Genomic DNA, 13,723 nt, shown 5'->3' with positions numbered 1-13,723 from the left:
CACACTTGCACTTTCATTTACAATATTTTACAATATTTTGCAGTACTTGCAAACTTATTTAAATCTGATTAAATATTTTTACACATGTATTACATGTTGAGTTTGTTACAGGTAATAAAAATGTATACACTTTTTTGTGCTCTCTCTCTCACTGTTTTACACACCAGTGGGCTCAATTTTTTTATCTCGCCTAGGGCCCCACAACCCTTCGGGCCGGCACTGGCTAGAGGATACTCTGGACTTTATTTATATGATGGGAAAATTACACATTCACAAAGCACGATACCTTAACTTTAAACCTAATTGTAAAATATTCACATCTGATTTACTTTTACTTCACTCTTCACTTCAGAGAATCTCCTCCAAATAAAAAAGTTTAAATACATCCAATCTTATAGAAAATGTCATAAATAAGTTTTCACTCTTTGTTATATTGCAGCCATTTGCTAAAATCATTTAAGTTATTTTTTTTTCCCTCATTAATGTACACACAGCACCCCATACTGAGAGGAAAACACAGAATTGTTGACATTTTTGCAGATTTATTAAAAAAGAAAAACGGAAATATCACATGGTCCTAAGTATTCAGACCCTTTGCTCAGTATTTAGTAGAAGCACACTTTTGATCTAATACAGCCATGAGTCTTTTTGGGAAAGATGCAACAATAAATTCTTCAATAAAATAATATCGTCTTTACTGAAAAACTGCATGAAAAATTTCGATAGATTCGAAAATAGATTTTAAAACCCATTGAAATGTTTTATTGAAAATATAATATGTTAAATGCAATGAACAAATCATCAAATTAGCACATCGTTAAATATGTCTTGTCTATATAATACGTGTTCTTTTATTAATTTGCATTTCTTGTTTTGTGGGGGACTTGTCCAAATATGCCAATAAGAGATTATACTACGATCCAAATGTCTTATTAAAAATGTCTACAAATTTATAAATCTGATTCAGTGATTCGGCTAGCCGCTGGAATTTCGAAACTTCTGTGACGTAACGAAGCGCGTTTACTGAAATCACGTGACTTTGGCAGTTGACACGCGCGCAGAACCGATGATTCGAAACAAATTATTCGAAACAAATGATTCGAAACAGATGGTTCGAAACAGATGGTTCGCAAATGTTTCAAAGCTTCACGAAGCACTGCTTCAAAAGCAGCCATCACTAGAAAATAGCTTTTCTATTTTGGACGCAATACCCTTGTTTTGTTAGTTAAATAAGCAGCCGATGCTTATTTTCCGAGAATGACACGCCTGAGCGACAGAAGGCAGTAGAGAGTCGATGTGTTGCTCACTGCCTTCAGAGCAGCGCCAGAGAGTGAGACACAAACACAAACACGTGACATTCAGCGGAACCAGACGCAGCAGCAGCGGCAGCGCTGAAATCTGTCCGGATCTACAGATCAAAGGTAACCGATGCTCTTTCAGCCTCACGAGCTTGACCGCAAACTCACACGTAATGTAAGTTTCCAAACGCAAACACTCTGAAAATATAGTTTCCTAATGCATGCCGGTAGTTTGACAACGTTACAGTCGAATAAACTTGCTACAGTCAGCTGAACACATAATAGACTGGGTTGAAACGGACAAAATGATGTTCTTACTTATACACACACACACACACACACACACACACACACACACACACACACACACACAAGGACAACATGTGTGTCTGTGTCTCTCTCTCTCTGTGTGTGTGTGTGCAAAAAATACAAATTGTAGTCTGTTACTGAAAAGAAATTGCATGATAAAAATTGAGTAATATAATTCAGATAACTCATTTTAGGTCATGTATTCTGACTACTTTTGGATTACTTACTATATATATATGTGTGTGTGTGTGTGTGTGTGTGTGTGTGTGTGTGTGTGTGTGTGTGTGTGTGTGCACTTACTGTCTCCTGATCATCTGTCTGCAGTCGCTGGTATCAGGCTGGAGTTGGTCTGTGCTTCTCATGGGTGCATCTGTGTGCCGCTCGCTCCTGTCCCGTCACAGCAGGCCTCTGATGGGGGGGGATGACTCTCTAGACGGTCCGGACATACAGGAGGACATCGCCCAGTTCCCGTACGTGGAGTTCACAGGCCGAGACAGCATCACCTGTCCTACCTGCCAGGGGTCCGGACGCATCCCGTCAGGTGTGCATCTGAAGGATTGGCTAAAACATGTCACAGTGCAGCTCTAAAACCAGACCAAAAGACGTTTTATGCACAAGTCAACGATCCCAGGATTAGAATCACTTACACTCACTAAATATTAGAAGAACTTTTTCACAGCGACAGATGAGCTTTCAGTGAAGGGATATCCAAACATGAAAGTCTTTCTTTAATTTGCATTTAAATCCTTTAATCCTAAAGACTTTTACTGAGTAATCACATCCATTATAGGGTGTTGTGTTAAAGACCAGATCATCTGTGTTACTGATTGAGGTCACGAGGTCATGTAGATGACCACATGAACCTGGTGTGGTTCTGCATGTTATCTGCACTTCTGAGTGAATCAGGTTCTCTCTCTCTCTCTCTTTCAGGGCAGATGAATGAGTTAGTTGCTCTGATCCCCTACAGCGATCAAAGGTTACGGCCACGGAGAACGTAAGTTATCACACGCAGCACAGATCAGTTACTCTGCACTTATGAATCCGAGTTTCTTTCTTCTGTTGAACACAGAGGAAGATATTCTGAAACCAAACAGCCGATAAACACCATCAACGCCCACAGTATGGGACAGAGGTCATCCCATAAAGGCTTTTACTGATAGCTACTGAACCATAATCTGTAAATAAATAAAATAGTTAGTTCATAGTTCTTTAACTAATGTTAACAGAAGCAGCTTTAAACATTTAACAGTAAATGTGGAAATTAACACACTCTAACAAGGAACAAAATTTCCACAGCTTTTACAAACCTTAGTTAATGTTACAAATGGACTCTGATTGTAAAGAGTTCTCATTTCATTTCAGCATTCGTTCTTTAAGATGGTCATCTTTAAATATCTACGCCAAGGCCATAGCATTGAAATTATGTACAGTGGGGAAAATATTGATTTGATCCCCTGCTGATTTTACAAAGAAATGAAGAAACACACAATATAATTTAATTTCAATTCAAACACATAAATAAATAATATAAACCAAAAAATCCAGAAATAACACATTACACTTATTTCTTTGTAAGTGGGCAAACTTAGAAAATCAGCAGAGGATCAACTCAATATTTTACACAGCAAAGAGAAAGCTCAGTATATATCATAGCTCTCTAATTGGAGCATGCTTTATCAGAGCCACAGAAAGACAAATGTTTGGCAGAATACACAGTTCTACAGCCTAGGGTGAAGTGAATTCATTATGTGCATTAACAACGATCTGATCTGGGACAGATTTAATGTGAAACTGTGACACGGCTGAATGTGCTTTCTGATCAATCGGTCGAGCTCTATAGAAACAAAATACTTTGTAAGTCAGTGGGGACCAGAAACTGTTTTGTTACCAACATTATTCAAAATATTGTGTGTGTGTGTGTGTGTGTGTGTGTGTGTTCGGCAGAAGAAAGAAACTCAGGTTTGGAATAACTTGAGGGTGAGGAAATGATGACAATTAACTGTTTAATTTTTGGTTGAACTATCTCTTACTAAAAATGTCTTTAAAATCATGTTTTTGCAATTCTTCTCTTGGCAGGAAGTTGTATGTGGTGCTGTCAGTGATCTTGTGTCTGCTGGCATCTTTTTTGGTGGCTTTCTTCCTGTTTCCTCGTCCTGTGCTGGTCATTGATGATGGCATTCGCTCTGTGACTGTGCACTTTGACCGCAACAACAGCAAAGTGCTCATCAACATGACGGTGATTATTTTAAATCTCTTTTTTTATGATGGGTTAAATGATATGAAGAAATTAAATAAACTGTGTTTAAATTGTCATTTATTTTAGAGCCTGGAAACAACATGCAATCAAAATTGTCACTTCTCGGCTAATTGTATTTATATTCCTTCAAAATCGAAATGTGAAAGCTTATACTTGTAATATTCTCAGTGCAGCTCCAGTCTAGAATAGTTAAACTGAACATCAAAACATTGTATGTACAATAAAAAATAAGCTCTTCCAGTCAGACTCGGAATTTAAAGAACCACTAATTTTGGCCTATAAATGTACTGACTACTGTCTGTACTCTGTGTGTGTGTGTGTGTGTGTGTGTGTGTGTGTGTGTGTGTGTGTGTGTGTGTGTGTGTGTGTGTGTGTGTGTGTGTGTGTGTTTTAAACAGAGCTCATTGAACTTCAGCAACTCTAATTTCTTCACGGTGTGGGTGGACAGCGTGAGCTGCCAGGTGCTCTACATGAAGAATGGATCTCAACAGCTGGACAACATCATCCACATTCAGCCTCTCAGCCAGAGACAGGTGTGATGAGCGCCACAGCATCTTTTCTAATGTACACTACTGTTCAAAAGGTTATGGTCACCAAGCCTGTATTTATTTGATCCAAAATACAGTACAATATTGGAAATTATTATTAATCATTAATATTATTCTTTAATGTTTTTTGTTACTATTTGAATATGTTTTAAAATGTAATTTATTCCAGTGATGTAAATCTGAATTTTCAGCATCATTACTTCAGTCTTCAGTGTCACATGATCCTTCAGAAGTCATAGTTTAGTTTAGGTAGTATGTAGATAGGTAGTTTTTTTTTTTCTTTGAATAGAAATGATAAAGAAATAGTTTACCCAAAAATGGAAAATTTACAGAAAATTTACTCAGGCCTCAGGCCATTCGAGATGATTTATTTGTTCATGGGAACAGATTTGGAGAAATGTAGCATTGCATCAGTGTCTCAGCAATGGATGCTCTGCAGTGAATGGGTGCCGTCAGAATGAGAGTCCAAACAGCTGATAAAAACATCACAATAATCCACACCACTCCAGTCCATCAGTTAATGACTTGTGCAGTGATTGTTTGCGTAACAAATCCATCATTAAGATGTTTTCACTTTAAACCATCACTTCCAGCTAAAATATGAGTCCATAATCCATAATAATGCTTCCTCTAGTGAAAGAGTCATCTTGTCTGAATCAGGAGAGAAATCTGCACTGTTTACAAGCCAAACCAGTCTGAAAAAGCTCTAAACAAGTATGTTGGTGGATTTTGATGTGAGAGAACAACAGGAGATTTTTCACATTTTTATTGGATGAAGTGTTATTATAGACTCATATTTTAGCCAGAAGCAATGGTTTGAAGTTAAAAGATTCATTTGTTTCTTATGAACACGCAGCATTTCCTTGACAATACATTAACTGATGGACTGGAGTGGTGTAGATTACTTGTGGATTATTGTGATGTTTTTATCAGCTCATTCTGACGGCACCCATTCACTGCAGAGCATCCATTTGTTGAACAAGTGATGCAATGCTACATTTCCACAAATCTGATAAAGAAACAAACTTCTCTACATCTTGGACAACCTGTGGATGAGTAAATTTCAGCTTTACATTTCAAAAGAACATCATTTATTTGGAATAGACATCTTTTGTGACATTATAAATGTCTGTACTGTCACTTCTGATCACTTTGTGGGAGACAGGACACAGATTGAGTACTGGACAGTAGGTGTGCTGTTGTAGAGTAACGTTTTTTTTTTAAAATGCAGGTCAACTTCACTGTCAGCATGGTGATTGGAGGAAGTCTCTCTTACGTTTAGTGAGTATCAAATCATTCTCTTTGGATGAACAAGTTGATCTCATGAATCTGTGTGTCTGATCTTCTGTTGTTGAACTATTTTCACTCTGTTTTCTCAGTGCCTTTTGCACCATGGCAAGCATCAAGGTCCACAACATTGTGGTGTTCATGCAGTAAGTTTCTCATCACTACATTTTCACATCCTTTTTGTCTTTCGCTGTTGTCCTTAAGAACAGTTTTCGCATTTGTGCCTTTTATAAACAACGTTGTCGGAGTATATGAAGGGTTTTCCTCTGGATTCTTATGAAATGGTCCTGACCGCTTCTCTTACACACTCCAGGACCTCTGTGAAAACCTCCTACCTGGTGCGGGCGGCACAGAACACGCTGGAAGCTTACCGCTACATCGACTGTGGCACCAGCTCCACCATCCACCAGCCCTCAGGACTGGTGTGGTCTAAACCTCAGAGTGGGAAGCTGCTCAGGTGAAGCATCAGCCGGCAGACGCTCATCATCAGACGTCTGAGTCTCAGCGGCAGCTGGGTTTCATCAGTTTGGTGCTACACTGAAACTGAAGCCACTGAACAGAGCAGCTATGGTGTAAGATAATGCTTGACTTGATCCCTCAGTGCAGATATTGATGGAGTAATCAACCGAACTCTCTGTTGGAAGTCTTTGCCATTTCGAGAGCTTCTCACTTGGTCTAAAATCTAAAAATGGTCTTATATAATTTTGCAGGGATTGATAAAAGCTGTCAATGATGTGGTGCACTTTAAAATGCTGTTTTGATGTATGATCTGTTCTGTGAAATATTGTATACATTCCTTATTATGTCTCATGCAATTGTCTCTAATTGTATCTGCATTGCCAAAGACTTCATGTGTTTACTGGTGAAGATTTCATCGATGGATGGGTTTTAAAGCGACTCGATCAACTGGAATCCATCCATCAGTCACAAAGACTAAGTATCAGAACAAATTACATAGAGCCAAAACAGCACGTGAGTTCTCATAGAGTGAAGTGAAAAAAAGCTTTTGTTCAGGAGGGAACATGTTACAAAGCAATCAATTAATCAATTAATTAAGTATCACTTTGCTTCTGAAAAGGAATTAGATGCACAATAGCAGGATGTTTTGTTCTCACTCATACACTTAGGGGTTTCATCAAGTTTTTATCTAATGTATTAGACAATCGACAACCATAAGAATCAGTTTACTGCTAGTCTCAGGGAAAAAAAAAAGGTACAAAATCTATTCTTAATTACCAATAACCATCTTAAAAGGCACAAAATTTACAAATAATATGCAATATTTAAAAAAATACAGCCTCAGTGACAACTTTTGTACCTTTTTTTTCCTGAGAATGTAGATGTTTTAAGAAGGGCATTTGTTTCTACCTGAAGTTGCACATTTGGCTAATTTATTGCTATGTCAAATCTCCTTAATGTGGCTTGAGATTTGATTGTTTTTTTCGTCAAAACTGAAAAAAAAAAAAATAAAATAAGATGCTAATAAAAATGCTTAATGTGGTTTTTGTTTTGAACACAGATTGGGAAGAAAAATAAAACTCTTTTTTTCTTTGTCTGTATGTTTGTATTTTTGTGTAGCCACCCTTTTTTTCTCAATTTCTACTTGCTTAATGCTTCATTTTGGATATAAACTGTTTCACTTCAGCAGGACAAAGCTTTGCAAACTGGCGTTTTTTTTTTGTCAACTTTAATGTAATTTAGCCCCATTAAACCAAAGAACCACCCCTGAAATGATGCAGCAACATCATGAAATCCATTTCACAAAACTGCAGCCACGCTGGAAACTCTCCAGAGACTCTTTGCACATGGATGGTGTTTAATAATTTATTCAGCACAGGTTATTATAAAGATATTCCACTCATATCTTCTTTCTCGCGCTCAAGGCCTTCATATTAATCCACAACAACCAAACTATCAATTACATCTTGTTCATGTAAAGCTCAGAACATAACGGACAAACTATTGGTTGACTCTGGCACGTGTTAAGCTCAGATCCGACTGAAGTATTTAGCTGACTTGTTCTTGGGAATAACCGGCTCATATCAGGAGATACTGCTGCTGGAGTCACTCAAGGTATAGTATGATTTTGATCTCTCACTTTAGCATGAATATTTGTTCTGAATATGATTGCATTCTCATTAACCCTGCATGCAGAATGAGTGAAGCTGTGGTTAGCGGGGTGAGGAGGTTGAGCACCATCTCGGAGCAGGACGGGGACGCTGGAGCGGAGCCCGTGTCCCTCGTGTCCTCAGGGGACAGTGAGTGTGCAGCATCCAGTGCTTCGCTCTGCTCGTGTGGAAAGCCCAGCACCCAGAGCAGCACCTTCACCTCCTCTGAGTCCTATCAGCCTGACGCAGCAGGTACATCTTCAGTACCTCTCTGTTTGGATGTTTCTGGTGTGTCCAGTATGTAGAAGATGTCCTGGCTGCTGAAGGCTCTGTTCTGGGACAGTGGCCCTAAACCTGTTTAACTTTAATGTGTGTGTAAAACAGTTGAGGTTTAATTGTGTAATTGTAAACACTCATGAAATATCCTTCTGTTGATAAACAGAAAAAAATAATTTAATAACATTAAGGATTTGTAATATTCAATAATAATTACATAATTTAATAAAACTGATAAATAAGACAAATTGATTATATACAAATTATGATTTTTTTGTTTAAAGATGGGCACCACATGTAAGTTATTATTCAATTATTATTTTATTATTATTTCAATTATTCTATTATTAGCATAAATTACATGTATGTATATATAATGCATAACATTTTATCTGCACACTACTATTCAATAGTTTAGTTTTTTTTTTTTTTTTGGTCTTTTGAAGAAATTAATTTTATTCCGCAAGTTCACATTAAATTGTTCCAAAGTGACAATAAAGACAGTTGTGTTGTTATAAAAGATAATAATAAATAATAATAATAATACATTTTGAGCATGTGACACTGAAGACTGAAATAATGATGCTGAAAATTCAGCTTTGCCATAACAGAAATAAATGACATTTTAAAATAGAAAACCATTATTTTAATTGTTGCTCAAATAAATGCAGCCTTTGTAAAATTAAATATTTAATTGTTATCATAAAATACTTTAAATTTGTCTTAGAAGTAAAAATAATCAACCTTTTATTGATGTTTTATTGTTTATAAACAAAAGTGATTTTATATATTCACTGTAAAAAATAAACACATTTATGATTAGTAAGTTTCAATTTATCTTTTTTTTATAAATTATATGAGATTCAACCATTCTTCTTGTTTTTGTTTTTTTTTGTTGTTGTTTTTTTTTTAAGTCATTTCAATATAATTTAGGTTAAAAATTACTTGCACAACCAGTTTGATTATACTTAAAATTTAAGGCAGCAACTAAACTTTTTAAGTTCAAATATGTGATTTTTTTTAACAGTGTTATTTTATTCTCAGAAACTACATAGCTAGAGTTGCTTTTGGTTACTGTTTGAAGTCCTTTACTGTTCAATGCTGTTGTTTCAACACCCGCTGAAGTATCGGTCACTCACTCTTGTCCCGGACACACTTGTAAACATGTTAATTGGATGTGCTTGCAGCTCTCATGCAGAGTGAAGTGCACTTTTATGAGCACTTACATCAACACTCAGATGCTAAAAGACTCCAGGAGTGACAGAGCTCATAAAATCCTTATGTAAGATAGATGACCATAAACCTGTACTTTGAGATATATTGAAACAGAATTGTGCTCAGCTTATACAGTGAAACTATATTTGGGTTGCTCTGTTTCTCTAGCTGTTAGGTTAGTTCACCAGGGGATTGTATACTGTTACATTAATGGCTTCAGACGACCACTTATTTCTCCCAGCTGTGCATTATGTGCTCCATTTCTGCTCCAGCAACCCTTAATATAATTACACACCTATGGAGAGTTCCTATAGAAGGCGTCACATTTGGCATTAGTCTGATTCTGTGCAAAGTGGCAAGTGTGGCCACACATGTGCCATGATCACAATTCAGAGGAATCATGTGTTGATGAAAGGATGTAAGATATGATTTGTTCATCTCTCATCTCTCACGCTGTCTGGAACGGCTGATTGCTACCTTTTTCAGTGTAATTAGAGCCGTTTATTGCAGACTGCACTTATCACGGTGCACGGATGTCTGCAAAAATAAATAATGTATGCAAGAAGAAGTGTCGAGGTAATGATGACTGAGTGATGTACAATGGACTTAACAACCATCAGCACTTCTGTCGCACACTGAAAGTAAATATGCAAGGGAATATTTATTAAAGCTAAGTGACCACCAGAATATGACCTTTTACAAATATTCATGCCGCTATCAAAGACAAAAGTGTTGTACTATGGTGTCACCATGCATGTTGGACATGATATATATGACTGTACCATGCTATATTAGTGTTTGTGAAAGCACTATTGCTAAAGTATAAATAATAAAAAAGTAATTATTATTATTATGTTATTACGTACCACCACAAACACAAATCAGGTAACCAGCTTGACTTAATTTTCACACGCAATTGTATTACAGACAACATTTTGGTAAAACCCCATACATCTCTGATCATTTCTTTATTAATCTACATCCTACAATGCTACCTGTGTGCCAACAGCCCCTCTACTGGTTACTTTTAGGCAAAACATATGCTCCCTTTAGTGTCATCTCTTCCCTCACCCACCTTTTTCTCATCTCTGGATGTGAATGCAGCAACTGACACTTTATGCTCCATTTTAACTTCCTGTCTAGACAATATATGTCCTCTCTCCTCCAGGTCAGCACGTGCTATCGCTTCTAACCTCTGGCTGTCTGATGTTCGGTCCAAACATCTGTCTAAACTCAGAGCGGCACGGAGAAAATGGTGCAAATCAAAAGATCCGTCAGACCTGAGAATGTATCTGTGTCTTTGCTTTCATCTTTCCCTGCTGAAGTCCATACTGCCAAATCTTCATATTTCCACAACAAGATCAACAGCGCTTCAGTCACATGGAATGTCTTCAAAACATTCAATTCTCTCCTCTGTCCCCCTCCACCACTTCTTTAACAGCAGAGGATTTTGCCACATTCTTCACAGACAAAACTAAAACCATCAGCAGTCAGTTCTCAGCCCCACACACACAGGAACTCAAACCAGCCACATCCACTGCTAAAACTCCCCTCTCCTCCTTCTGTCCCCTCACTGAGGCAGAAGTATCGAAAGTTCTCCTCTCCAGCTCTCCTGCAACATGCCCTCTAGACCCAATCCCCTCACACCTCCTCCAAGCAATCTCTCCTACACTTTTACCAGCACTCACACACATTTATCAACACGTCTCTCCTCACAGGCACCTTCCCCTCTGCATTCAAGCAGGCTCGGTAACCCCACTGCTCAAAAAACCTACATTAAACACTTCTCTTGCAGATAGCTACAGACCTGTTTCTCTCCTTCCATTCAGAGCGAAAACACTTGAACGAGTTGTTTTCAACCAGGTATCATTATTTCTTTCACAGAATAACCAACTGGACACTAACCAGTCAGGTTTCAGGAGTGGCCATTCAACGGAGATTGCATTACTGTCAGTCACTGAAGCCTTGTGGATTGCGAAATCTGGTTCCAAATCATCAGTTCCTATTCTGCTGACTGTATCTGCCACTTTTGACACAGTCAATCATCAGATCCTCCTGTCTGCCCTCATCACTGGGCATCACAGGGATTACACTTCGCTGGTTTGAATCCTGTCTCACTGGTAGGTCTTTCAGGCTGGCTTGGGGAGAGAAGGTATCCAAAGCACATCAACTGGTCACTGGGGTTCCTCAGGGATCAGTTCTTGGACCACTCCTCTTCTCCACATACACAACATCACTGGGACCCATCATACAAGCACATGGCCTCTCCTACCATTGCTAAGCTATATCTCTCATTTCAACCAGATAATCCAATGGTAGCTGCACGGGTCACAGGCTGCCTGGCGGACATCTCGGCATGGATGAAGGAAAATCACCTGCAGCTCAACCTGGCAAAGACTGAGCTTCTTGTCTTCCCTGCCACTCTGACTCCACAGCATGATTTCACCATCCAGCTAGGTTTATCAACAATTACGCCATCAAGTTTGGTCAGAAATATCTTTGAAAACCAACCATACTCACTCTTAGGAATCTACATCCCCTCCAGAAGTCTGAGATCTACAAGTGAGCGACACCTCATGGTACCATCACAGATGGCACAAAATCACTTTCCAGAACATTTTCATTCACCGTTCCCACCCCCATCCAGAATGCTGAATCCCTGACAATTTTCAAGCATCAGCTGAAAACTCATCTCTGTCATCAACATTTGACTGCATCCTAAAAACCAACAAACTTTGCTTTCTCCCACTTTCTAGTACTCATACTAATCTGATCAATGTCTGAAACGTTGTATTTCGAGCACTTCCTGTGATGAATCGCTTGTATTCCTCAATTGTAAGTCGCTTTGGATAAAAGCGTCTGCTAAATTAATAAATGAAAATGTAAATAAATGTAAAGGTAAGAAGTAGTATGATTAGTATGAATGAATGAATTAAAAATAACAATTAATTAAATAATCCAGAGCAAAAATGTAGGCAATTAATCTGTACAATAACTAAACTGTATATATACTAAAGATCTGCTTTCATACTATAGATGTGTATTATAGATGTGTATATACCCCTTAAAAAAATATTTTCAAATATATTTTATAAGAAAACAATATTTTAGTCTCTCTACTTCAAAATTTCATGTTTAATTCAGTGTTACTTACTGTTTCTTTGTAATTAATTTTGAAATTCATCCTACTACTTTTCTAGGCGAAAATAGTGAATTAAACATGAAATTGTGAAGTAGAGAGACTAAAATATTGTTTTATTATGTTGTATTTTTTTAAGGTGTATATACACATCTATAGTATCTAAAATAGTGTGTTCTTGTCAAATATATTTGAAAATAATTATTTAAATAGGACTTACACATACAGGGCAGGTCCACACTTTTTAACATGCATTTAGCTGCACTAAATAAGCGTTTGTGTGTGTAACTGACAAGGAACTTCAAGCACTCGACTTGAGTGTTGAATTTTAAATTTAACCATCATTCTATAGTAAAATTCTTACACAAGCTGTTATTATGACCTCATATCAATCGCTACGTCATTTATTTGTCACACAACTATTTAGGTGATCTGATAAAAGCTGAAAGGTGATTAAAAATAGTCAAACACTTAATGGCGACCATATTTTTATCTTAAAGGGATATTTCACCTTCAGTTGCTGGTCCCCATTGGCTTGCAGAGTTTTTTTCTCTTTTCTTTTCTTTTTTCTTTTCTTTTCTTTTCTTTTCTTTTCTTTTCTCCATACTATGGAAGTCAGTGGGGACCAGCAACTGAAGGTGAGCTATACCTTTAATGTTGAACAAAAGGATGTTATTTGTCAACTACAGTGTGCTTATTTTACGTGCTTTTATTTCAGTGCAGTTGTCATGTTTGTGTAGTTTCAATGTTATGTGTGTTTTGCTGGGGCCCATTTTCATGATCTTTCCTGGGCCCCACAAACCCATGAGCCAACCCAGTTTTGAGCCCACCTTGCCATGTCTCTAATGATTGCTGAGTGTGTAGTGTGGAGTCTACATGGGCCCACAACATCTGAAAAATAACCCCACTAAAAACTTTCAAGTTCTGCATAGCCAAGCAAGGCTCCCATGTTCTTCAGAAATTGTTTCTGAAATGTGTTAATTCAGTTTCTCTGAAACATGTGTTTGTTGATTTCCATCTCTCCAGATGACTGCGCCTCCATCCTGCTGGCTTGCCTGTACTGCCGCTTCTGTGATGTCATGGCCATGCTGCCTGACACTTGTGAGCGGGCGTTTGGCCGCTGCTTCCCCTCTTACAAGTATTACAGCACCTCGGATGAGCCGTCCAAAGGAAAAGACTGGTGCAGCTGTAACGTGGATTTTGACTGTGGTTTCATGAACTCCTGTCAAGATGCCAGTGAGCTGTTAGAGCTGGCGATGGAGATATCTGAGGTCTGCTACCGCTAA

At 37.9% G+C, this 13,723-nt stretch overlaps 2 protein-coding genes across 3 annotated transcripts; both read left to right on the top strand.

The window, feature by feature from the left end:
• Positions 1-1,185: 1,185 nt before the first annotated feature.
• Positions 1,186-6,691, top strand: LOC109081705 (transmembrane protein 106C-like). Of its 2 annotated transcripts, none has more exons than XM_042712620.1 (8): positions 1,186-1,473; positions 1,932-2,148; positions 2,538-2,601; positions 3,684-3,843; positions 4,263-4,397; positions 5,644-5,693; positions 5,792-5,845; positions 6,013-6,691. In XM_042712620.1, exons 1-8 carry the CDS (start codon positions 1,429-1,431, stop codon positions 6,158-6,160), a joined length of 873 nt encoding a protein of 290 aa, XP_042568554.1. In that variant the 5' UTR covers positions 1,186-1,428; the 3' UTR covers positions 6,161-6,691. The 2 variants fall into 2 exon arrangements, with proteins under 2 accessions (XP_042568554.1, XP_042568555.1); XM_042712621.1 differs by having other exon boundaries at positions 1,242-1,421.
• A 1,163-nt stretch (positions 6,692-7,854) lies between these two features.
• LOC109081704 (myoD family inhibitor domain-containing protein 2-like) lies at positions 7,855-13,723 on the top strand. The gene is made up of 2 exons (XM_019096676.2): positions 7,855-8,059; positions 13,464-13,723. Exons 1-2 carry the CDS (start codon positions 7,855-7,857, stop codon positions 13,721-13,723), a joined length of 465 nt encoding a protein of 154 aa, XP_018952221.2.

This window comes from Cyprinus carpio, chromosome A23, assembly GCF_018340385.1.
Source record: "Cyprinus carpio isolate SPL01 chromosome A23, ASM1834038v1, whole genome shotgun sequence".
NCBI classification, from domain to species: domain Eukaryota; kingdom Metazoa; phylum Chordata; class Actinopteri; order Cypriniformes; family Cyprinidae; genus Cyprinus; species Cyprinus carpio.
The sequence above is the reverse complement of the archived record's forward strand: the minus strand, read 5'-3'. Positions and strand labels throughout refer to the sequence as shown.

Bases quoted from the DNA above. Each gene is read 5' to 3' on its own strand.
- LOC109081705 (XM_042712620.1), top strand. From the start codon at position 1,429: ATGCTCTTTCAGCCTCACGAGCTTGACCGCAAACTCACACGTAAT. The intron at 1,474-1,931 runs GTAAGTTTCCAA...ATCTGTCTGCAG, and splicing joins ACCGCAAACTCACACGTAAT to TCGCTGGTATCAGGCTGGAG. The intron at 3,844-4,262 runs GTGATTATTTTA...TGTTTTAAACAG, and splicing joins AAGTGCTCATCAACATGACG to AGCTCATTGAACTTCAGCAA.
- LOC109081704 (XM_019096676.2), top strand. From the start codon at position 7,855: ATGAGTGAAGCTGTGGTTAGCGGGGTGAGGAGGTTGAGCACCATCTCG. The intron at 8,060-13,463 runs GTACATCTTCAG...CCATCTCTCCAG, and splicing joins CTATCAGCCTGACGCAGCAG to ATGACTGCGCCTCCATCCTG.